This window comes from Crinia signifera, chromosome 8 (assembly GCF_055691185.1).
Source record: "Crinia signifera chromosome 8, ASM5569118v1, whole genome shotgun sequence".
Classification (NCBI taxonomy): Eukaryota; Metazoa; Chordata; class Amphibia; order Anura; family Myobatrachidae; genus Crinia; species Crinia signifera.
In genome coordinates, this window is record NC_139224.1 from 150953919 (window position 1) to 150972193 (window position 18275).

General features: G+C 45.4%; 2 protein-coding genes across 4 annotated transcripts in view; one reads left to right on the plus strand and one right to left on the minus strand.

The window, feature by feature from the left end:
• Positions 1 to 6527, minus strand: part of LOC146026592 (calreticulin-like) — a 77644-nt gene extending 71117 nt beyond the window's left edge. The window contains exon 1 of the mRNA XM_083157398.1: positions 5973 to 6527. The gene's annotated coding sequence lies outside the window, so the exon portion shown is untranslated. The remainder of the gene's footprint in view (positions 1 to 5972) is intronic.
• Positions 1 to 18275, plus strand: part of OSBPL9 (oxysterol binding protein like 9) — a 139856-nt gene that overhangs the window by 18318 nt on the left and 103263 nt on the right. For all 3 annotated transcript variants that reach the window (XM_083157388.1, XM_083157386.1, XM_083157387.1), the window contains exon 3: positions 5879 to 5957. In XM_083157388.1, coding sequence (XP_083013514.1) covers positions 5879 to 5957 — 79 coding nt within the window. The remainder of the gene's footprint in view (positions 1 to 5878; positions 5958 to 18275) is intronic.

Genomic DNA, 18275 nt, shown 5'->3' on the forward strand with positions numbered 1-18275 from the left:
GTTTGTTACCTTTTATAAACCCTTCTCTTCTTTCTGCGTGTGGTCTGTCCTATCGGACACATGCCCATCACAGACCCTGGCTCCAGGCACTGCTCCTGCTCTGCCTGTCCGGTGTCAAGAAGGGGCAGAACAGGTGTACAGGAAATGCACCAGATCCTCTTCTAAGCCATCTGAAGGTGGCGGCACTTTAGACATGCTTGCTCTAAAAAGATTTATCAGTTGAAGTTTGTTAAATCTCGGCGCTCGCACACTATCATAATCTAATTCTATGCCGTTCCTTTTTTTTTTTTTTAAATCACGAATAATTCATGTTGGCATTTTGATTGTGTCAACATTTTTACTGTTGTCAATAGCGGTCGTTATTTTTACTGTCAGTAAATTGCCTGCATGCCGATTATTATGCCCTATACTCAGAAGTAATTGTGCATTTGACCTTGGAGAACTTTCCTGGGGGTGGGGACTCGGGCCGGTGCAAGGCTTCTCAGCACCCTAGGCAAAACTTCAATCTCCCGCCCCCCCAAATCCCCCCACCCCCTCTAAATTGTTTTTAGATCATGTGGCCATCCAATCCCCGTGACCCCCCCCGGGAAGGTGGCCAAGTCCCCTGCTTTTCCTGGAGGCCCTCTGCACCCTCCCCCTTGCCACCCACAACAGAGTACAAGGAGGGTGGGCCAGCAATGTAGGAAGTATGACTTAAGGGAAAGTATAGAGGTGAGGTCTTAGAAGTTCCACAGCCGCCACCTGCATTAAGTACAATAAGGATCCTCATAGACATCCTTGATTTTTTTGATTTGCAGACTTGGTGGCGCCTCCCCTTCCCCCCCCCCCCCCCAGATCCCGGCGCCCTAGGCAGATGCCTAAAGCTGCCTAGTGGTAGAGCCGGCCCTGGGTGGGGTGGTGGTAGGTGCATGTAATATGAGTAAATTATAAATAGTGATCTGTTCATAATGAGAATTGGGCTGTCCTTACTGTTGTGTTTCTTGGTTTCTCAAATGGCACCAAATAAAGCTTGTTCTATTTTTTTTTTTGTTATTCAGCCAGTGCTTAGAAATAATGCAGTAAATATAGAAAGCACATTGCTGAGAAGTCTGATTGAAGGCGACTCATTAGGTTAATGTATCACAGGCAGTTGTCCAAACTCCCATGATCCTTTTGTCTTTGGCTGGATGCCGTTCATTACCCAGCAGTTTTAGTTACTAGGGTGTTGACTTCTTACTTGCTTCTTCATTTGAATACATTAGTATCAGTGGTTCTCAAATTCGGTCCACAGGACCATACACCATTCGTGTTTTCAAGGTCACCCGACGGGCACTCATTACGGACTGGTAACCCAGCAGGTGCACAGGTGTACTAATTACTCAGACACATTTTAAAAGATCCACAGGTGGAGATAATTATTTCACTTGATTCTGTGAGGAGACCTGCAAAACATGCACTGTGTAGGGTCCTGAGGACCGACTTTGAGAACCTGTGCATTAGTGTGACCTAGGTTCCAGTATTAGTGTACACCCCCATTGTGTTAGTACACTTCTAGCGAGCAGGAAACTACCTTCCGACATACACTTTTACTAATGGACATTTCCCACTTTTTGCTTGAGATGACAAAAACATTAGCTCATATTAACCTAACAAGGCGTGCTTATCACTGTTGCTGAGACTTCACATGTCCAGTGCTGGTATGTACAAACACTATCACAGGAGTCACGCTGGAGGCGGTCAGGAAGGGAATCCTCCTATGTGCCAACCAGTGACAGCCAGGTTGTTATGTGGGATGGGTGGCACCATGGCGTAGTGATCCTGAAACAGGACTGAGAGGCAGCCAATCACTGAGGATCATGGAGCAGACACAAGTCCCATGAGCAGAATTCTTGTATAAACCTGTATAGTAACTGTCTGTATACAACAGGTCACCTTTCTGTCCCAGAGGGGGTGCCGGACGGGGTTCCGACAGTCATTAACCCACATTTGAATGGGACTCTGACAATTCCCTCACGGTTACTGAAGTTGTGATATTGGCTCCTACATATGCTGAGGTGTAACCGTATAGTACATGAGAAAAACAGACTTTCCTTTAGAATAATGCTGCTTTCCCACTGCAGACCAGTTTAAAGTACTGGTAATCTTAAATGGTATTTAAAACGGTATTAGCATTCCCACTGCAGCAGATTACCGTTTTAAATACCATTTAAGTACCATTCCCATTGTGAACCGTGTAAAATGTAGAGTGCCTAACCCCCCCACCCCCCCAGTGTAAAGAGTGCCTAACCCCCATACCTACCCTGTGCCCCCACCTCCCCTCCCCTTGTACTTACCTGCAGGGGATGCAGGGCAGTGGGGAGGCAGCGGGGGTTCATGCAGGCTACAGGCAGTCCCAATGCCTGATGAGAACTAGTAGTTCTCACTTTGCGCATATGTAATGAGTGCAAGTGCATACTAATGAGCCGCTCATTACATATGTGCATATGTAATGAGCGGCTCTTTATTATGCACGTGCACTCATTACACATGCACAAAGTGAGAACTACTAGGTCTCATCAGGCACTGGGACTGCCTGGAGGCTAAATAACGTTTAAGAGGCATTCCCACTGCCTCTTAAACGTTATTTTAACGTGTAGGACTCTGCTTTAAAAATGGGTTGAAATACCATGGTATTTCAACTCTGGCACTTTCCCACTGCAGCCTTAAAACGGTAAATTGCGCTGAAAATCGGCAATTTACCGTTTTTTAGCTGCAGTGGGAAAGGAGCATTAATAAGGTAGTAGATGACAGCTACACTTTATTTACAGTAGAAATAGACCCAAAAGCTTACAGATATTGATACTTAAGCAGGTGTGCAGTTCTGAATGAATATTGCTAGTGTCACATATGAGATATTAATAATACCAACACATTACCTAAAATGTACAGTGCATGTAAACATAATAATACACTTTGTACAATGATGGCTAGTAAGCCCGCTCGAAGCTAAAGCTTCGAAAGCTAGTCTACCACATTCTGTATTTGTGCATGTGTGAAAGAGAGATTTAGTTTCAGGAGATAATGTAATGGGTGGTATTCAATGCTGCCAACGGGGGGGTTAAATGGTGAGAATCGCTGACCCTCACTGTTTAACCCCTGCGCCGGCCACTCACCCTATTCAACGTTCCAGGGGAATCCTCGCTGTGAAGAGGATGGCGAGGATTCTCCCAAACGGTAAGGTTTGCGGGTAATGCAGGGAGCCCGCTGCGTTTAGCTGCGAGCCTCGCCATTTTGACGGCCGCACACGCCGTTTCCACCTGTGGAAATGACAGGTGCAGGGAGGGTGGGGGGGGGGGGCAGTTGCATACTGACTTGCGAGCTGTGACGGCGAGCAATCAGCACTGGTCGTCATCACAGCTCGCTAAAGAGCGTTATATACTGCCCAATGTGGTGGATGCACTTTGCTGGAGTGGTCTGAAGGTGGCAGCAGAGCTCTGTTCTTTGCACTTTAAACTGTTCAGTCAGATTAGGAGTATGCATTAACGTTCCATTTCACACACCGCTGTACAACCGCAAAAGGATGCAGAGATTACATACAAAATACAAATAAAGACCAAATGCAGTTGTGCAGCGTTTATATAAAGTTAATATTTAGCGTTCACATTTTTATTCTAGAAAATATTTAAGGGGTTATTTGCGCAGAAAACTTTATTGATTGTTATAACTGCTTACCCAGCATGTTTTAGTAGATACCTCTGTATATAGTTGAATTATGTTCCTGGGATGAGCACTGGAAAGGTAGGGAGCAGTTTGGCAGCATACCTGGCTGTGTTTGTTCATTATACCTCACACAAACTACCCTTACCTTTTTGTATAGATTTATTTGCAATTTAAAAAAAAAATCTCATGGAATTTCTAACGATTGTGATTACTTCAAAGGACATTAAACTTACTGTACCTAGAGCCTAAAACTATTTTGCCTTGTTTGGTTTAGGGCCAGATGTACAGAGCTTCAAAAAGTCATAAACATTAGACTGATAAACAACCAGCCAATCGGCTTCTACCTGTCCTTTTTTTCCACACCCTGCCTGTAACATGACAGGTAGGAGCTGATTGGCTGGCTGTTCATCACTCTACATTGTATAACTTTTGAAGCTTCATACATCAGGCCCTTATTGTTATTCCCTTCATTGTTCTGCTCCCCCAAATGTGCTGTTACTTTTAAATGGAGGCGTTATTGGGCGATACGGTCAAGAAGATCCCGGTGGTCGAAATACAGACGCCGGGATCCCGACCGCCACAATCCCGACATTCTCCCGCTGTGGAGGGATAATGACACCCATAGAGGGAGAATAAATTAGTGTGCTGAGCTTAGCAAGGCACCGGGCCAGTAACGTAGCCAGCCCGCAATGGGAAGCGTTGCGCAATTCGGTAAAGGCACCCAAATAACTCTACTTCTGGGTGGTGGATTTGGCAGAAACAATGGAATATCTCCTGTCACTTTAGACAGAACTGGGCTCATTCTCGTGCACCCTCAGAACTAGGAGACAACGGACACAGGTTCTAGAAGGCATTAGAGCTGCTTGTTGTGGCCGGGGTCACTCTAAATAGGACAGACATGGCAGCTTCAGGGGTTATGGAACATGGAAACACTCTTAATGATCAGCATACATTTCTTGATTGGATTATAATGAGGGATTATAATGAGATGTTAAAGATCTCTCCTGGTAAGACTATGGGGTATATTCAATGCCGTTCTGGGGAATCCGAGGACTGCAAGTATTTCCCCAGAACATAGAATAGAGCGAGGGGGTTAAATGGCGAATATCGCCAAAAACAAACCATCCTTGCCATAAAGCCCCCCTCGCCATCCGCATTGAATACACCCCTATGTCTTATACGGTTTCGTACTGGGGGAAGGTGGCTACAGATTGGCCATGATGAGGTCTGTGGCATGGTTATTATGTTTGTTGTCATTAATATTATTTGTTATTGTTTGTTTTTTGAAAGATTGTCACTGTTCCCTGACCGCAGTAACATGCCTTTGCACCCTCCTATGTCATTCCACCGCACAGAGCCTTTATATACTTACTAACAATCCCGGCTTACACTCTTCTTATGAAGCCTGCAATAAAAAATAAAGGGGGGAATTCAATTGTTTTATATGGTTCTAGCTCCAGTCTAAAGTGCACGGTAGCAATTACAGTTTTTTGGGGGGTCGCCCATCACTTGTCGCAGAGCTCACTCTCCCATATTATCTGCATAGTGCAGGCGTGGCCAAACTATGGCCCTCCAGCTATTGTGAAACTACACATCCCAGCATGCCTTGCAATAGTTTTAGCATTCCCTAATAGCAAAATTGTGGCAAGGAATGATGGGACTTGTAGTTTCACAACAGCTGGAGGGCCATAGTTTGGAAATGCCTGGCATAAAGTGACGGTTAAGGTGCCCAAACGTTGGGTGGGTGTTTGCTCGTGACAAGTAATGCAAAAAACAATTGAATAGCTCCCGGTCATTTTAGATGGTGCTGCGGTTGTGTAAATCCATTGAATCCCCCTGAAAGTGTAGATCAGTGATGTTGCACACTGCTCACCATCATAGCTCCCATCAGTGGGATCCTGTATGTGAACTGAAGATGTTACATAAATCCATTTCCGATCAGCTTGTCCTTTTTAAAGTTAGTGGTTGTTTTAAGTGCGGTGTGCATGGCAATCGCATAACCCTGTGCAGCCATGCCAGGACGGCGGTCTTGTCCTCGCCCACCTAGATTTCCTAGATGGGGGTGTGTGAGGAAGCTTGAAAACTCCTTCTTACTACAGGATCCCCCCTCCTGGCTGCTGTACTGCAGTGCTGTAGTAATAATGTATGTACTGCTGAGGTCACTGCTACTCCGCTCAGCATTCTCCGCTTTGTTCCACAGGGGGCTGTGATTGGAATTGACGACGAGGACGACAGCACCTTTACTATAACGGTCGATCAGAAAACCTTTCATTTCCAGGGTGAGCATAACCTACCTCTTGTTGTTTATGTTGCTGCTGCGGTCTGGCACGGATCTGCCGGAGCACTGCGTGGACACGGTGTGCCGGGATGGGATAGATTGTTCTGCAGTGCATAGAGATATACTGTACGTGCTAGACATGAAGAAGTCCAGAAGACTGAAGGCATTTACCATTGTGCGAGCTGCGTGTTGTCAGACTTCTGCCTCCTCTCTCCCCGTGGCCCTGAGATGAGGAGTCTGTCGGAGAGGAAGCCTTTGTGTGTGAATAAAGCCAGTAACCGGCTAATGATCCCGTTCTCCGTGCCTCTGCTGTTATTGCCTTTTGTTTAAGGTGGAGTTTTGCTTGAAGACTCCCAAGTTTGTCTCTCTCTCGCTTCCATCCGCACTCTCGTCACCATCTCTCTGCTTTCCTTACCATATCCGATCATAACTTCACAAATCAATGCCGTCCGTCACTGCTATGTTTCGGCATTGCATGCTGTGGCTCCACCGTAGAAAGGGTAAGGCGGAACTCCTACTGTAATGCACGCAGCGCCTGAGCCACATCCGCACCGGGCATCGGAGGGCAGTGCCAGGGAATGCTATCAAAGGATGCACACAATGCTTTGTATACTGTGAATGGGAACTGCATGTAAAACTGTGCTGCATGTTGCGCCTTGGTCCTTGGTCCCGATCCAACACTGTACAACATCGGGGCTGAACCCTTTCAAGTCCAACGCCTAGTCAGGCTCAACAGTCCTAGCGCTGGTAGCAGATCCAGGGGGGATTTACTAAGCTGTGTATTCTACTTCACATGTGATGTTGCTATGGGCAACCAGTCAGAATGTACTTCTCTTTATTTATTAGCACCCTCTAGAAGATAGTAGACCGGATCTGATTGGTTACTCATAGCAACATCACATGTGAAGTAGAATACACCTTAGTGAATCTCCCCCCCCCCCCCCCCCCCCCCCAGTGGTGAGCCACATTAAAATAAGAACATTAACATCATTCAATGTAGACCATTTTTGAATATATATATATATATATATATATATATATATATATATATATATATAAAAAATTTAAACCAGGCTTTTTAAATAAAATTTGGACTGCGAATGGTTAACCCATACTCCAGTCCGCGTTGTCTGAGGATCCGCTCTTTATTGGTGTAGCGGTCTGGGGTTATTGGAATGATTCAGTCCATTTCTCTTCTGTTCATGTCCGTTTTGGGTAGGTAAAAGTATTCTTGCTTTGATCTGCCTGTGTGGTGGTTCCGCACCACTCGCAGCATTACAGCCTGTATAATCTCCCTGCTTATTAAAATTCAGCTGCATGTCGGTAATAATAAAACTGTCCTGACTGCTTGTACGTTGTGTATATCTGGCTTTCTAGGGTTACAGTGTTTGACGTGTAAGTAATAGCACCATCAATTATACTTGTGTGAGCTGACGTAAGGGCGCATTCCTTTCTAATAATGCTCTCTGCTTAATGGGCCCTAGTGTTTGAATATGTAACCAGGTTTTATTGCGTTAATGTTTTACGGGGTGCGGCTGATCAGGTGTGCACAGGCACCGCATATAAATGTCACTGGACCTAAAATATACACAGCTTATCATTAAAAAGTGGTCGGTAAAATTCAGAAATATGAAATGTCCACTTTGCCATAATGGTATTTGACATGTTTGCCAGTATGTATATACTGTATATGATCTGTCTAGCTCAGGGACAGGGAACCTTTAGCCCAGGCATGTCCAACCTGCGGTCCTCCAGCTGTTTTGAAACTACACATCCCAGAAGGCATTGCCACAGTTTTGATTTTCGGGAATGCTACAACTTTGGCAAGGCATGCTGGGATGTGTAGTTTCACAACAGCTGGAGGGCCGCAGGTAGGACATGCCTGCTTTAGCCCATCAGCGGTTGTTGAACTACACTTCCCAGCATCCCCTGCTACAGTTTTGCTATTTGGTTATGCTGAAACTGTTGCAAGGCATGCTGGGATGTGTAGTTCAACAACAGCTGGGAGCAAAAGGTTTTCATCCCTGGCCTAGCTTAATGATTCTCATTATTGCCTGCTGGGAGCAGTTTAATTATTTTTTTTTTGCACCTAAATGTCACTTTTTGTAGAGGAATCTGTCCCATTCCAAGATGATATCTCAATTGAAAATCAGATGACAAACTTTTACGTTGGTGTCAGGGTGTGCTATCGTCTTTGATATGGTAATACTTAGATTTAGGGGGGGGGATTCAATTGTGGGTGAAGGGGGTGAATTTCTGTTGATGATGCATTTAAACGCAGTCAAAGGCAGCCTGATGCACACCCTTTGTACAGCCAATTCGCCTCTATTCACTCCAAATTGCTCGCTATGGCATAGAAAATATTTTTAAGTGAGATCCCGCCTCCAGAAAATGCGGCAGGTATTGTGCGAATTTGGCCGAGTTAGATCATCTCCAGCAATTTAATCCCTCCTTCCCATAGTAACACTTGAGTTTCTTCTTAGTGAGCCTTACAAAATGTATAAAATAAACCCGTACTTTGGGCCTAATTCATAGATTGACGCTATAGTGCAGCTGCTGCGTCTTTATACACAGTTGCTGTGTGTTAATATGCTAATACCGCAGTAAATCACCACCTCCTGCCAGCTTCTCTGATCCGAGGCTGCGTCTGAAGACACCTCATCGGATCAGATGCATGATACTCTCATTAGTCAGGATTGACCGAGGAGTTTGCACGCGCTGAAGCCAGTGCAGCTGTTTGAGGACACGGTCACTGGCTTCAGTCCTCCCAGAAAATGTGGCTGACAAATGCCCCTGCTCAGCCGCCAAACGGCATCAGCATGTCAGTCAGGCTGCGGCATCCAAGGCACCGCTAACAATCTCACAGAAAGTATCTAGGAATGAGGCCCATTGTTGCGTCTCCTCTGTCTGTTACTAGAACTACAGTGGCACTCCTAGTTCTGGGTGCACACCGTGACAGAACATGCCTGTCAGACCTACAGACATTTTATCTGCCAAGCTGAAACCCATCGGTTATCGTGGCCATACGCAGTGAGATATACGGCCACACCCTTCCCCTGTGAAGTAACAGCGGATACAGTGCCAGTTGTGGACAAGTAATTATCGAATCTGTCAGACGTGCTGTACGATTTTGCATGTTCGTCAGACAGATAATTAATGATTGGTCATGACAATAATAGTGCTCACTTTAGGATTCTTTTTAGGACAGGATGCTGACCACCAGTCAAAGCGCTGACCATCGAGCAGGGCACTTTTTATGTTAGAAATTTACATTGGAAACCAAACCTATATTAAAAAAATTGCACACTGCACTAGGATTACACCCATTAAACATTGTCATACTCTGCTATGCCCATGCCATGTTCTGTCCTAATGACAATTACACATTATGGCATGCCTCTTACACATTATACCACACACCATGATGCCCATTACACATGATGGCATACACCAAAAGTTCTCAGCGGCATGTCAGCGCAGTGGGGGCAGCGTAAGGGCGCACAGTGCCACATACAAAAAGGCCAGGGTGCATTTTGAGGTTTTAAAAATGAACAGGGTGCAGCACCCTGCAAAAGAAGCTTAGAGGTAACACTAAATACACCGGTCAGTTATCGAGCTGCTCAGACTATTTTCTTCATATTAGACAGATAATTGGATGCGTATGGCGTATGCTCAGCATTCGCTTTTGAAACTACTATTTATTATAATTTATTAACATTTCTATGGCTCTTTACCATTGGTAATAAATCAGACCTGAGTTTTAACAGTCAGGCCCTGCAGTGTAAAGGATAAGAGCCTTGTATCACGCATATCAATCCAGTTAAAGGCTACTGAGAGCTTGGTGGTCTGTATGACTCCATCCAGCAGCAATTTTGGTCTGGGGTCATAGGGTTGCATGAGTGTAGTACAGGGATGGAGAACCTTCAGCCCTCCAGCTGTTGTTGAACTGCACATCCCAGCATGCCGTGCTACAGTTTTGCTTTTTGGCCATACTAAAACTGTTGCAGGGAATGCTGGGATGTGTAGTTCAACAACAGCTGGAGGGCCGTAGGTTCCCCATCCCTGGTGTAGTAAGAACAGTTAAGGCTTGTGTGAGGTGTGTAGCGGGTGGTAATTGGGTAGAATAGCCTAAACTTTGAGATGAAGCCAGACGTTCAAAAATTTGGAGATGGCACAGTGGGTGCAGGCCCAAAAATGTCCTGCTGGATCATCCTTTTTCCTGTATTTCATTTACTGGAAGTGCCACTAGTAATGTCTATACCCACTGGCATTGAAAACAAATAGTTGAGTGTGGATGTTACTAAGGGCCTTATTTTGGTTCATTCTTTCTGACAAAATCCTTCTTAGATGGGCAAAACCATGTGCACTGCAGGTGGGGCAGGTGTTACTTGTGCAGAGAGAATTAGATTTGGGTGGGGTTTTACTTCAAAGTGAGATCTATATTGCAGTGTAAAAATAAAGCAGTCAGTATTTTCCCTGCACAGAAACAAAATTACTCACCCAAATCTAATTCTCTCTGCACATGTTACATCTGCCCCACCTGCAGTGCACATGGTTTTGTCCATCTAAGAAGGATTTTGTCAGAAAGAATGAACCAAAATAAGGCCCTTAGTGTCCCCCCACCCTGAGCCTTAGATGCCCCTTCCTATGCCTCATGGCGTCCCTGTGCATATGTGCACAGGTCCGTTTATTCTTACTATATTTTAGAATATCGATAACAAAGCACATTAATAGGCTTTGAGAACTCAGGTTTTTCATTTCTTAAAAATAACATATGTACAAGGCACAAACTCTAACATTACAGTGCAGGTTTGAAGGATAGCTGTACTTGCATTCAGATGGTTAAATCAAATTGAGGTAGTAATTAAACCACCTGTGCTCATACATGGATCTCCTAATGGTGAAATTGGGGTGTTTATTTAGGTACAAACATACAGGTCCAGTGTAACCTATTCCTTTTACCAGCCACAGCAACAGGGCTGCTTTCGGGGATTGTGTTTGCCTGCCTGAATATTCCAACTTAAGCGTGTCCTTGCACGCTGCCACATTTCCCTGCAAGCCCATTCTATATTCCATAACTTGGATCATTGTATGAAATAGCTTATAGCCAGCCGTTTATTACACTGGAGTCATTTTCAGTAACATCAATACCAGTTGGCTTGTAAAGCAGCGGTGGCCAAATCAGACCATAACATCTACCAACAGTCCATGTTTTCCAGACCACCTGGGGATCTATAGAATGTGTTGGTTCAGAATGAATGCAGCACATGTTGTGACAGTAATGATTACACCTGTGCAACAGCTTGTTGGTCTGGAATATGAGAGTCAGAAATGACTACACCTGTGCACCAGCTGGGTGTTCTGGGAAATGTGACCGTAATGACTACACCTGTGTCCCAGCTAGGTGGTCTTGGAAATGTGAGAGTAATTATTACACTTGTGCACCAGCTAGGTGGTCTGGGAGACGTGACAGTAATGACTACACCTGTGTACCAGCTAGGTGGTCTGGGAGACGTGACAGTAATGACTACACCTGTGTACCAGCTAGGTGGTCTGGGAGACATGACAGTAATGACTACACCTGTGTACCAGCTAGGTGGTCTGGGCAATGTGACCGTAATGACTACACCTGTGTCCCAGCTAGGTGGTCTTGGAAATGTGAGAGTAATTATTACACTTGTGCACCAGCTAGGTGGTCTGCGAGATGTGACGTTAGTGACTACACCCGTGTACCAACTAGGTGGTCTGGGAGACGTGACAGTAATGACTACACCTGTGTACCAACTAGGTGGTCTGGGAGACGTGATCGTAATGACTACACCTGTGCCCCAGCTAGATGGTCTTGGAAAGGGTTTTATATTCTGGGCTATACTGGCAGGGCGGGTGTGGTATGGGGTTCCGACAGTTGGGATCCCGACCATCATTAGCCTGACGTCGGGATCCCGACTGCCCGGACTCAGACAGCATGGCGAGCGCAACAAAGCCCCTTGCGGGCTCGCTACGCTGCGGGTACGGTGGCTCTTTACGCAAGCCACCTATTCTATTCTCCCTCTATGGGGGTTGTGGACCCCCACGAGGAAAAATAGCGGGTGGCCGTCGGGCACCCGGCTGTCGGCGTTTTGACAGTCGGGATCCCGACGTCGGTTAAATGACTGTCTGGACCGTGTCCAGCACCCGGCAGGACAGTCTACTCCATACTGTACTGTGCAGCTGAAAGTTTAGATCATGGGTCTTCAACCTATGGCCCTCCAGATGTTGTGAAACTACATGTTCCATCATGCATTGCCACATTTTTTCCTATAAGAGCATGCCAAAACAGTCAGGGCATGCTGGGACATGTAGTTCCACAACATCTAAAAGACCACAGGTTGAAGACCTGTGGTTTAGATAAAGTAGTTTAGCCCTCATTTTCTAAATGGCAGACCGGATGTTTCTTACGTGCGGTTTGTAAATGCGCGGACTGTGTCTGAGTTTAGTTATCCTTCGATGGATTAGTGCTCCACATTTGGGCATAAGAAGATATGATGAGTGGTTGGCAAAAGTTTTGTTTTCTGGTTAATGGGCATATGGCTGCCCTCCTGCATGCCTTACTAACTACATTACCTTATCTTCCTGCCTTCTGTGGTTCCAGGTCATGTGTTTTACAATGTCATGCCACGTTTATTGCCTTTCCCTGTGTGTCTTTAGTGGTGTCCATGTCTTCCTGTAGGAGGGTGGGCCGTTTTCCTTTTAATGAGCGTACCAAAAATGGCTTGTCGTTAGTGAGACGTTTAATCATGTTTAGCTTGGTAGAATTAGAAGCCCTAGAGCTCTCTGACTCATTATGTAATACAGCTATCCGAGCCTTTCTGACGCTTTATACTGAGAATCCACATGTTCTCTGCCAAACTACAGGGTACTTACATGTGAGAGACCACCTCTAGGCGATGATCCGTTTGGGGCACAGATCTATCTATCTATCTATCTATCTATCTATCTATCTATCTATCTATCTATCTATCTATCTATCTATCGTGGTTTATATAAATATAATACTATTATTTATTACATTTTTGGGATACACAACAGATGACACATTCATAGAAGGCAGATCTAGGAAGCGGCTTCTGGTGATGTCAGTAAGCCAGGAACGGAACAAGCTGACAACTGCTGTAGAATACTAATTGCCTTTCTGCAGAATATCTAAGGGATGCGGCTTAGCTGCACCATCACATTACAATACTGACCTGGTCTCACATTAGGTTGTGTTAGTTATTGGTAATATGTGATTGTATTGACTCGTGAATCTCTGTTTTTGTTTGTTTGAATATGAGTTTGTATATTCTCCCCGTGCTTGCGTGGGTTTCCTCTGGGTACTCCGGTTTCCTCCCACAATCCAAAAATATACAGGCAGGTTAATTGGCTTCCAGCAAAATTAACCCAGGAATGTCTGTGTGTGCGTGTACATTTGGTAGGGAATATAGATTGCAAGCTCCACTGGGGCAGGGACTGATGTGACTGTGCAAATATTCTCTGTAAAGCGCTGCGGAATCTATGTGCGCTATATAAGAAACTGTAAATAAATAAATATAAGATCTTTATAGATCTGAGCACTTTACTGTTTTCACAGAGCCTGTAGCTGATGAGTGCATTAAAATGTTCCCAGACATAGGCTTCCCTCTAACCAATGAGAACATTGCTATATTCACAGAGCTAGGAGAGCCTGGAACCAATGGGAACGCTTGGCAGTAGGGATGCCCGGTGTTCAGACTACCAATGCTGGCATTCTGGTGGAGGGAACACTGACCGGGTCGGCTAAGTATACTTGCCCCCCATTTCCCTGTACTCACTCTCCATCCCTGCAGCAAAACCCTACTCTCCCTCACTGCTAGTGCCTAACACCCCTCACCACAGCTCCCCAAGTTCCCTACTAGTGCCTAAACCAGGCTTTCCCAAGCACGGTCCTCAAGGCACAACAACAGTGCAGGTTTTGTAGATATCCAGGCTTCAGCACAGATGGTTTAATCAGAATCACTCGGGTACTAATTAAGTCACCTGTGCTAAAGCCTGGATATCACTAAAACCTGTACTGTTGGGAATGCCTTGAGGAGGACCGTGCTTGGGAATGCCTGGCCTAAACCAACCCCCCTACCACAATGCCCATACTGTCATAGTCTCCTGGCAGTAGTTGGCATGCCAGCATTGGTATTTTGACGTCCTGACCGCCAGGATGCAGAACACATCCCCTTCATACATCCTCATTTCACAGCAGGGGTCCATTATCCTTTATACTTTCCATTTTAGTATTTACCAATTTCCTGCAATGATCGGAGCATAATGGAGCCCGTGTATCTTATCCTCTCGGCAGCATCTGCTCATGTTATGCACATCTCACCGTAAGAATTCAGCGTTATCGATCTTGTGTTTATTAGAATGTGACTTCTTTACTGTTTTCGATCTCCGGTATCTGGGTAACAAAACTCAGCCGGTCTGAACGCTGCGCCATCATTCAGAGATTGCTAATTAATACCTTTAATGGGCTCTCCCTACCTAAATGCAGCTCGTGCTTATTATAAGTGCGTTTCCTCATCAGATGTGCATGGCGTGCATTTTTGGATTTGTTTCATTGATTTGTTATAAATCTATAATATATTTATTTTTTCCTGCTGGTTTAATGTGCAAACCTTCCATCAGCAAATGGAAATGTAAGGGGGCCGGGTGACACCGCTCACAATATGGTGGTTATTCTGGTTGGTTTGTTTGGATGCGAATTCGCATCCTTGCGAGTCCACCAAACCCCACCTTGCGACTGGTGGCCTTGCCGCAACTCATTCGCAGCGTGTGTTCGCACGCACTGGCTCCCCGAGGGGGAACCCCCCCCTTCAGTCGATGGTCTGTGATGTCAGCTGCCCGCCCCCTGCACCCACGTCATCGGCTATTAGCATGAAAACGCCCAGTGGTTGTTTTTTTTTCTCTTTTTTTTTTTTCTAAGCCGACGTGCCGACGGGCAGTATTTCATGCTCTACCATCCACTGTGCTAAGCACAGCGAGGCACCGTGCCCGAAGCATGGCGAGCACAGCACACTTTCACAGTGTCCATGTCGACATTTGGGACAATAAAAAAACTGTAAAAAAAATATCACATGTCGACCTTTTTACATTGTCAACCTAATGCTTGTGCTGGCCTTAGCCATGTCGACCTTCAATGGTCGACCCAATGCATGTCCACCTGAGACTGGTTGACATAATGACCCATACCCGTAAAAACAGCATTCCATATTATGCTGGAACTGTATGAGGAAACAATATCCAGTTGTATAGAGAAGTCTCTGTGAGACCAGGTTTAGCTAGAATTGAGGGAGTTAAAAATGTAAAAAAGAACTCAAAAGTCCAAAGTTACTAAAAACAAGAATAAGCGCTCCTATTATCCTGGTTACTACTGCCAAGCGGACCGCAGCACCCACATAAAGTGTATTCCTCCTTCTCAGTTTTGTCAAAGCAGAGCGTAGTAATTTCTAGCACTTGTACGAGACCTGAGCGGAGTTACGACACACAGCGATGCTGTCCAGCGAGGGAAGACAACGTAGGACATCTTGCAGTATCGCGCAGTATCAGAATGGGGCAATACAGTATTACAGTAGTGACCACACACTATTGCACATATAACTGAACCTGCATGGAGAGCCAGACTACATCCCCACGGCCAGTTGTGGATGTTGATATTGATTCTCGGGTAAGGTGCCCATACACGTTGCGATTTTAACCCGCGTTTTGAACTCTTTTGGGTCGGTTAAAATACTGTGTACCTGCAGGGATGCACTGCGATGCGGGTACAATATTGTATAGCACAAAAAGTATCTGCAGGCAGTATTTGTAGTACATGCGATGTCCATTAGGTAACTAAAAAAAAAAAACACCTAAAATCGCATTGCACCCGCACAGTACAGTAGATGGCATCACATTTCCCCTACAAGTGCCAAAAACACACGGCACAAATGAAGTACCAAATGCACAGCACACAGATCGGCACCTGTAGACTGATGTAACATTAGATCAGCCTTTTAAAGGGCCACATGCACTAAGCTTCAAAAGTGTTAAAATTAAGAGTGAAAAACGGTACTTGTTTCCTAGCACGGCGCCCGCAATTTTGATTGTATTGATCAGGTCGGAAAAATCGCCAACACGATTTTTGCATTGGAATCAATGTAAAATGGTCCCTGCGACCCAATTTTACATTGATTTCAATGTAAAAAGCCCCAACCCCTCCCCCCCCCCCCCCCCCCAATTTTAATAGCAAACCCCCTCTGATGGGTGAAATGGCCCTCCATTGTTAACGCCACCCCACTAATGACGCCAACCCGAAGCGTGGCAAGCCCGCGAGGGGCGGCGGTACACCTCCTCCGACCTTTTCATACCCCCACTATCAACGTCGCTGTGGAGTTTATTTTATAAAGTGTGGTGAGCGCAGCGCATAACTACACAGGTATACGCGTCCCCTCGTGGGGCTCGCCACGGGCTCAGTGGTTTGCTGCGCTCGCCACACTTTATAAATTCAACTCCACGCCGACATGGATAGTGGGGGTATGTAAAGGTCGGAGGACGCGTACCGCTGCCCCTCGCGGGCTCGCTGCGCTCGCCACGCTTCGGGTTGGCGTCAATAGTGGGGTGGCATTAACAATAGGGGGGGGGGGGCGCATTAACCATACTTTATAACCATATACAATGAGAAATTAGCCATATTGGCCCATTTCTTATTGTTCCCTATGTAAAATCGCATTGATCACGTCGATCGCATCGCGGGCCATTATAATGGCCCGTGACCGACGTGATCAACGCGATTTTAACTTTAAAAATCATTTAACATTATTCTCTATGGGAAAATTGCGTTGATCGCGTCGGTAGCATCGCGGCCCATTATAATGGGCGCAATCAACGCGATTTTCTCTTTTACCGGCAAATAAACTGGTGATTGACAGAAAATCGGGTCCATCGTGTCGATCACATGCCTTAAGTACCATAAACTTAAGGCATGAGATCAACCAATCAGCTTCTGCCTGACATTTTTCAACCCCATTCGGTGACATGGCAGGTAGGAGCTGATTGGCTGGCCTATTATCACTCTCCCTTTTTATCACTTTTTGAAGCTTGGTGCATCTACTGCAAGACGTTCAAGAGATAACCACATAAGATACAAGTTGTGAGTGGATGTTAACTAGTGCATTTTAAATGTGTTTCTAAAGCAGTGTAGAAGGGTCAGACCCTCAGGTTACAGTGCATATGTATGTATGAAAGAACGAATAATCCCACGCCAAGCAGAAGCTTAGAAAGCTAGTCTGCTACCTTCTGTGTTTGTGCGTGTGTGAGAAAGAGATGTAGTTTCACTCTCTGCCAGCAGATGGCAGTGTTTCAGAGACTCACGGACACTAGATAGAAGGAGAAAAAAATAGGAGTTTTTGGCTAACCTTCTAGAAGATTTTGACTGTCTAGTCAAAATCTCCTGCCCAAATCTCCCGTGTTTATGCACCCCTTTAGAAATGATCTAACTTTAAAGCATTAAGCAGCCCATACACGTCCCGTTGCGGGCGTGCGTTGTGGGCTGCAATAGCAGGGATCACATTTCATTGCATTGCATGTGCATGCAATGCGATGCAATTTGATGAAACCTAAAGTACGTGCAAGCACATACTTTTTGTACTGTGCGATGAAGTGCGCGGGAGCTCGCACCTCAAAGCACACATCGGCTTAGCAGCGTGTATGGGCAGCTTTAAACCTATAGGTTTCCATACTATATAGGGTAACCATGGCTGTCATCCATACAGATAACCTAATTGTTGCTTTAATGCCCTTTAAACAATGTGCACTTGATGGAGCACTAATGATGCTTGTGACCAACATAAATCTGTGAAGTCAGACCTTTGGGTTTCCAATAAAACAGTTAGTGGAGGTGCTGCCCAGTACTTAGCATGGGTTAACCATCTTACCCTGATGCATTTGGGCACGAAGAGGGTGATACTTACGAGCTCGCAAAACAAAAACCCTGTTGCATTTCACCTGATTGTTGTCCCTTGCTGCAGAGAGTTATTTTATTTAACCCCTTGCGTGCCAACATCTCTGTGAGACTGGTATGGATCATTGGATAGACAGCAACTAAGTCGACAGGAATGAAAGTCGACATGCAGGAAGGTCAACATGGGTTACGTCGACAGGTCATTAGGTAGGCACAAGTGTTGGGTCAACATGGGGAAGGTCGACAGTCAAAAAAGTCATCAAGGTTTTTCGTTTTCTTTTTTTTTTTGTCCTGAATTTTGACACAGTCGACATGAACACTGTCCATGTCACT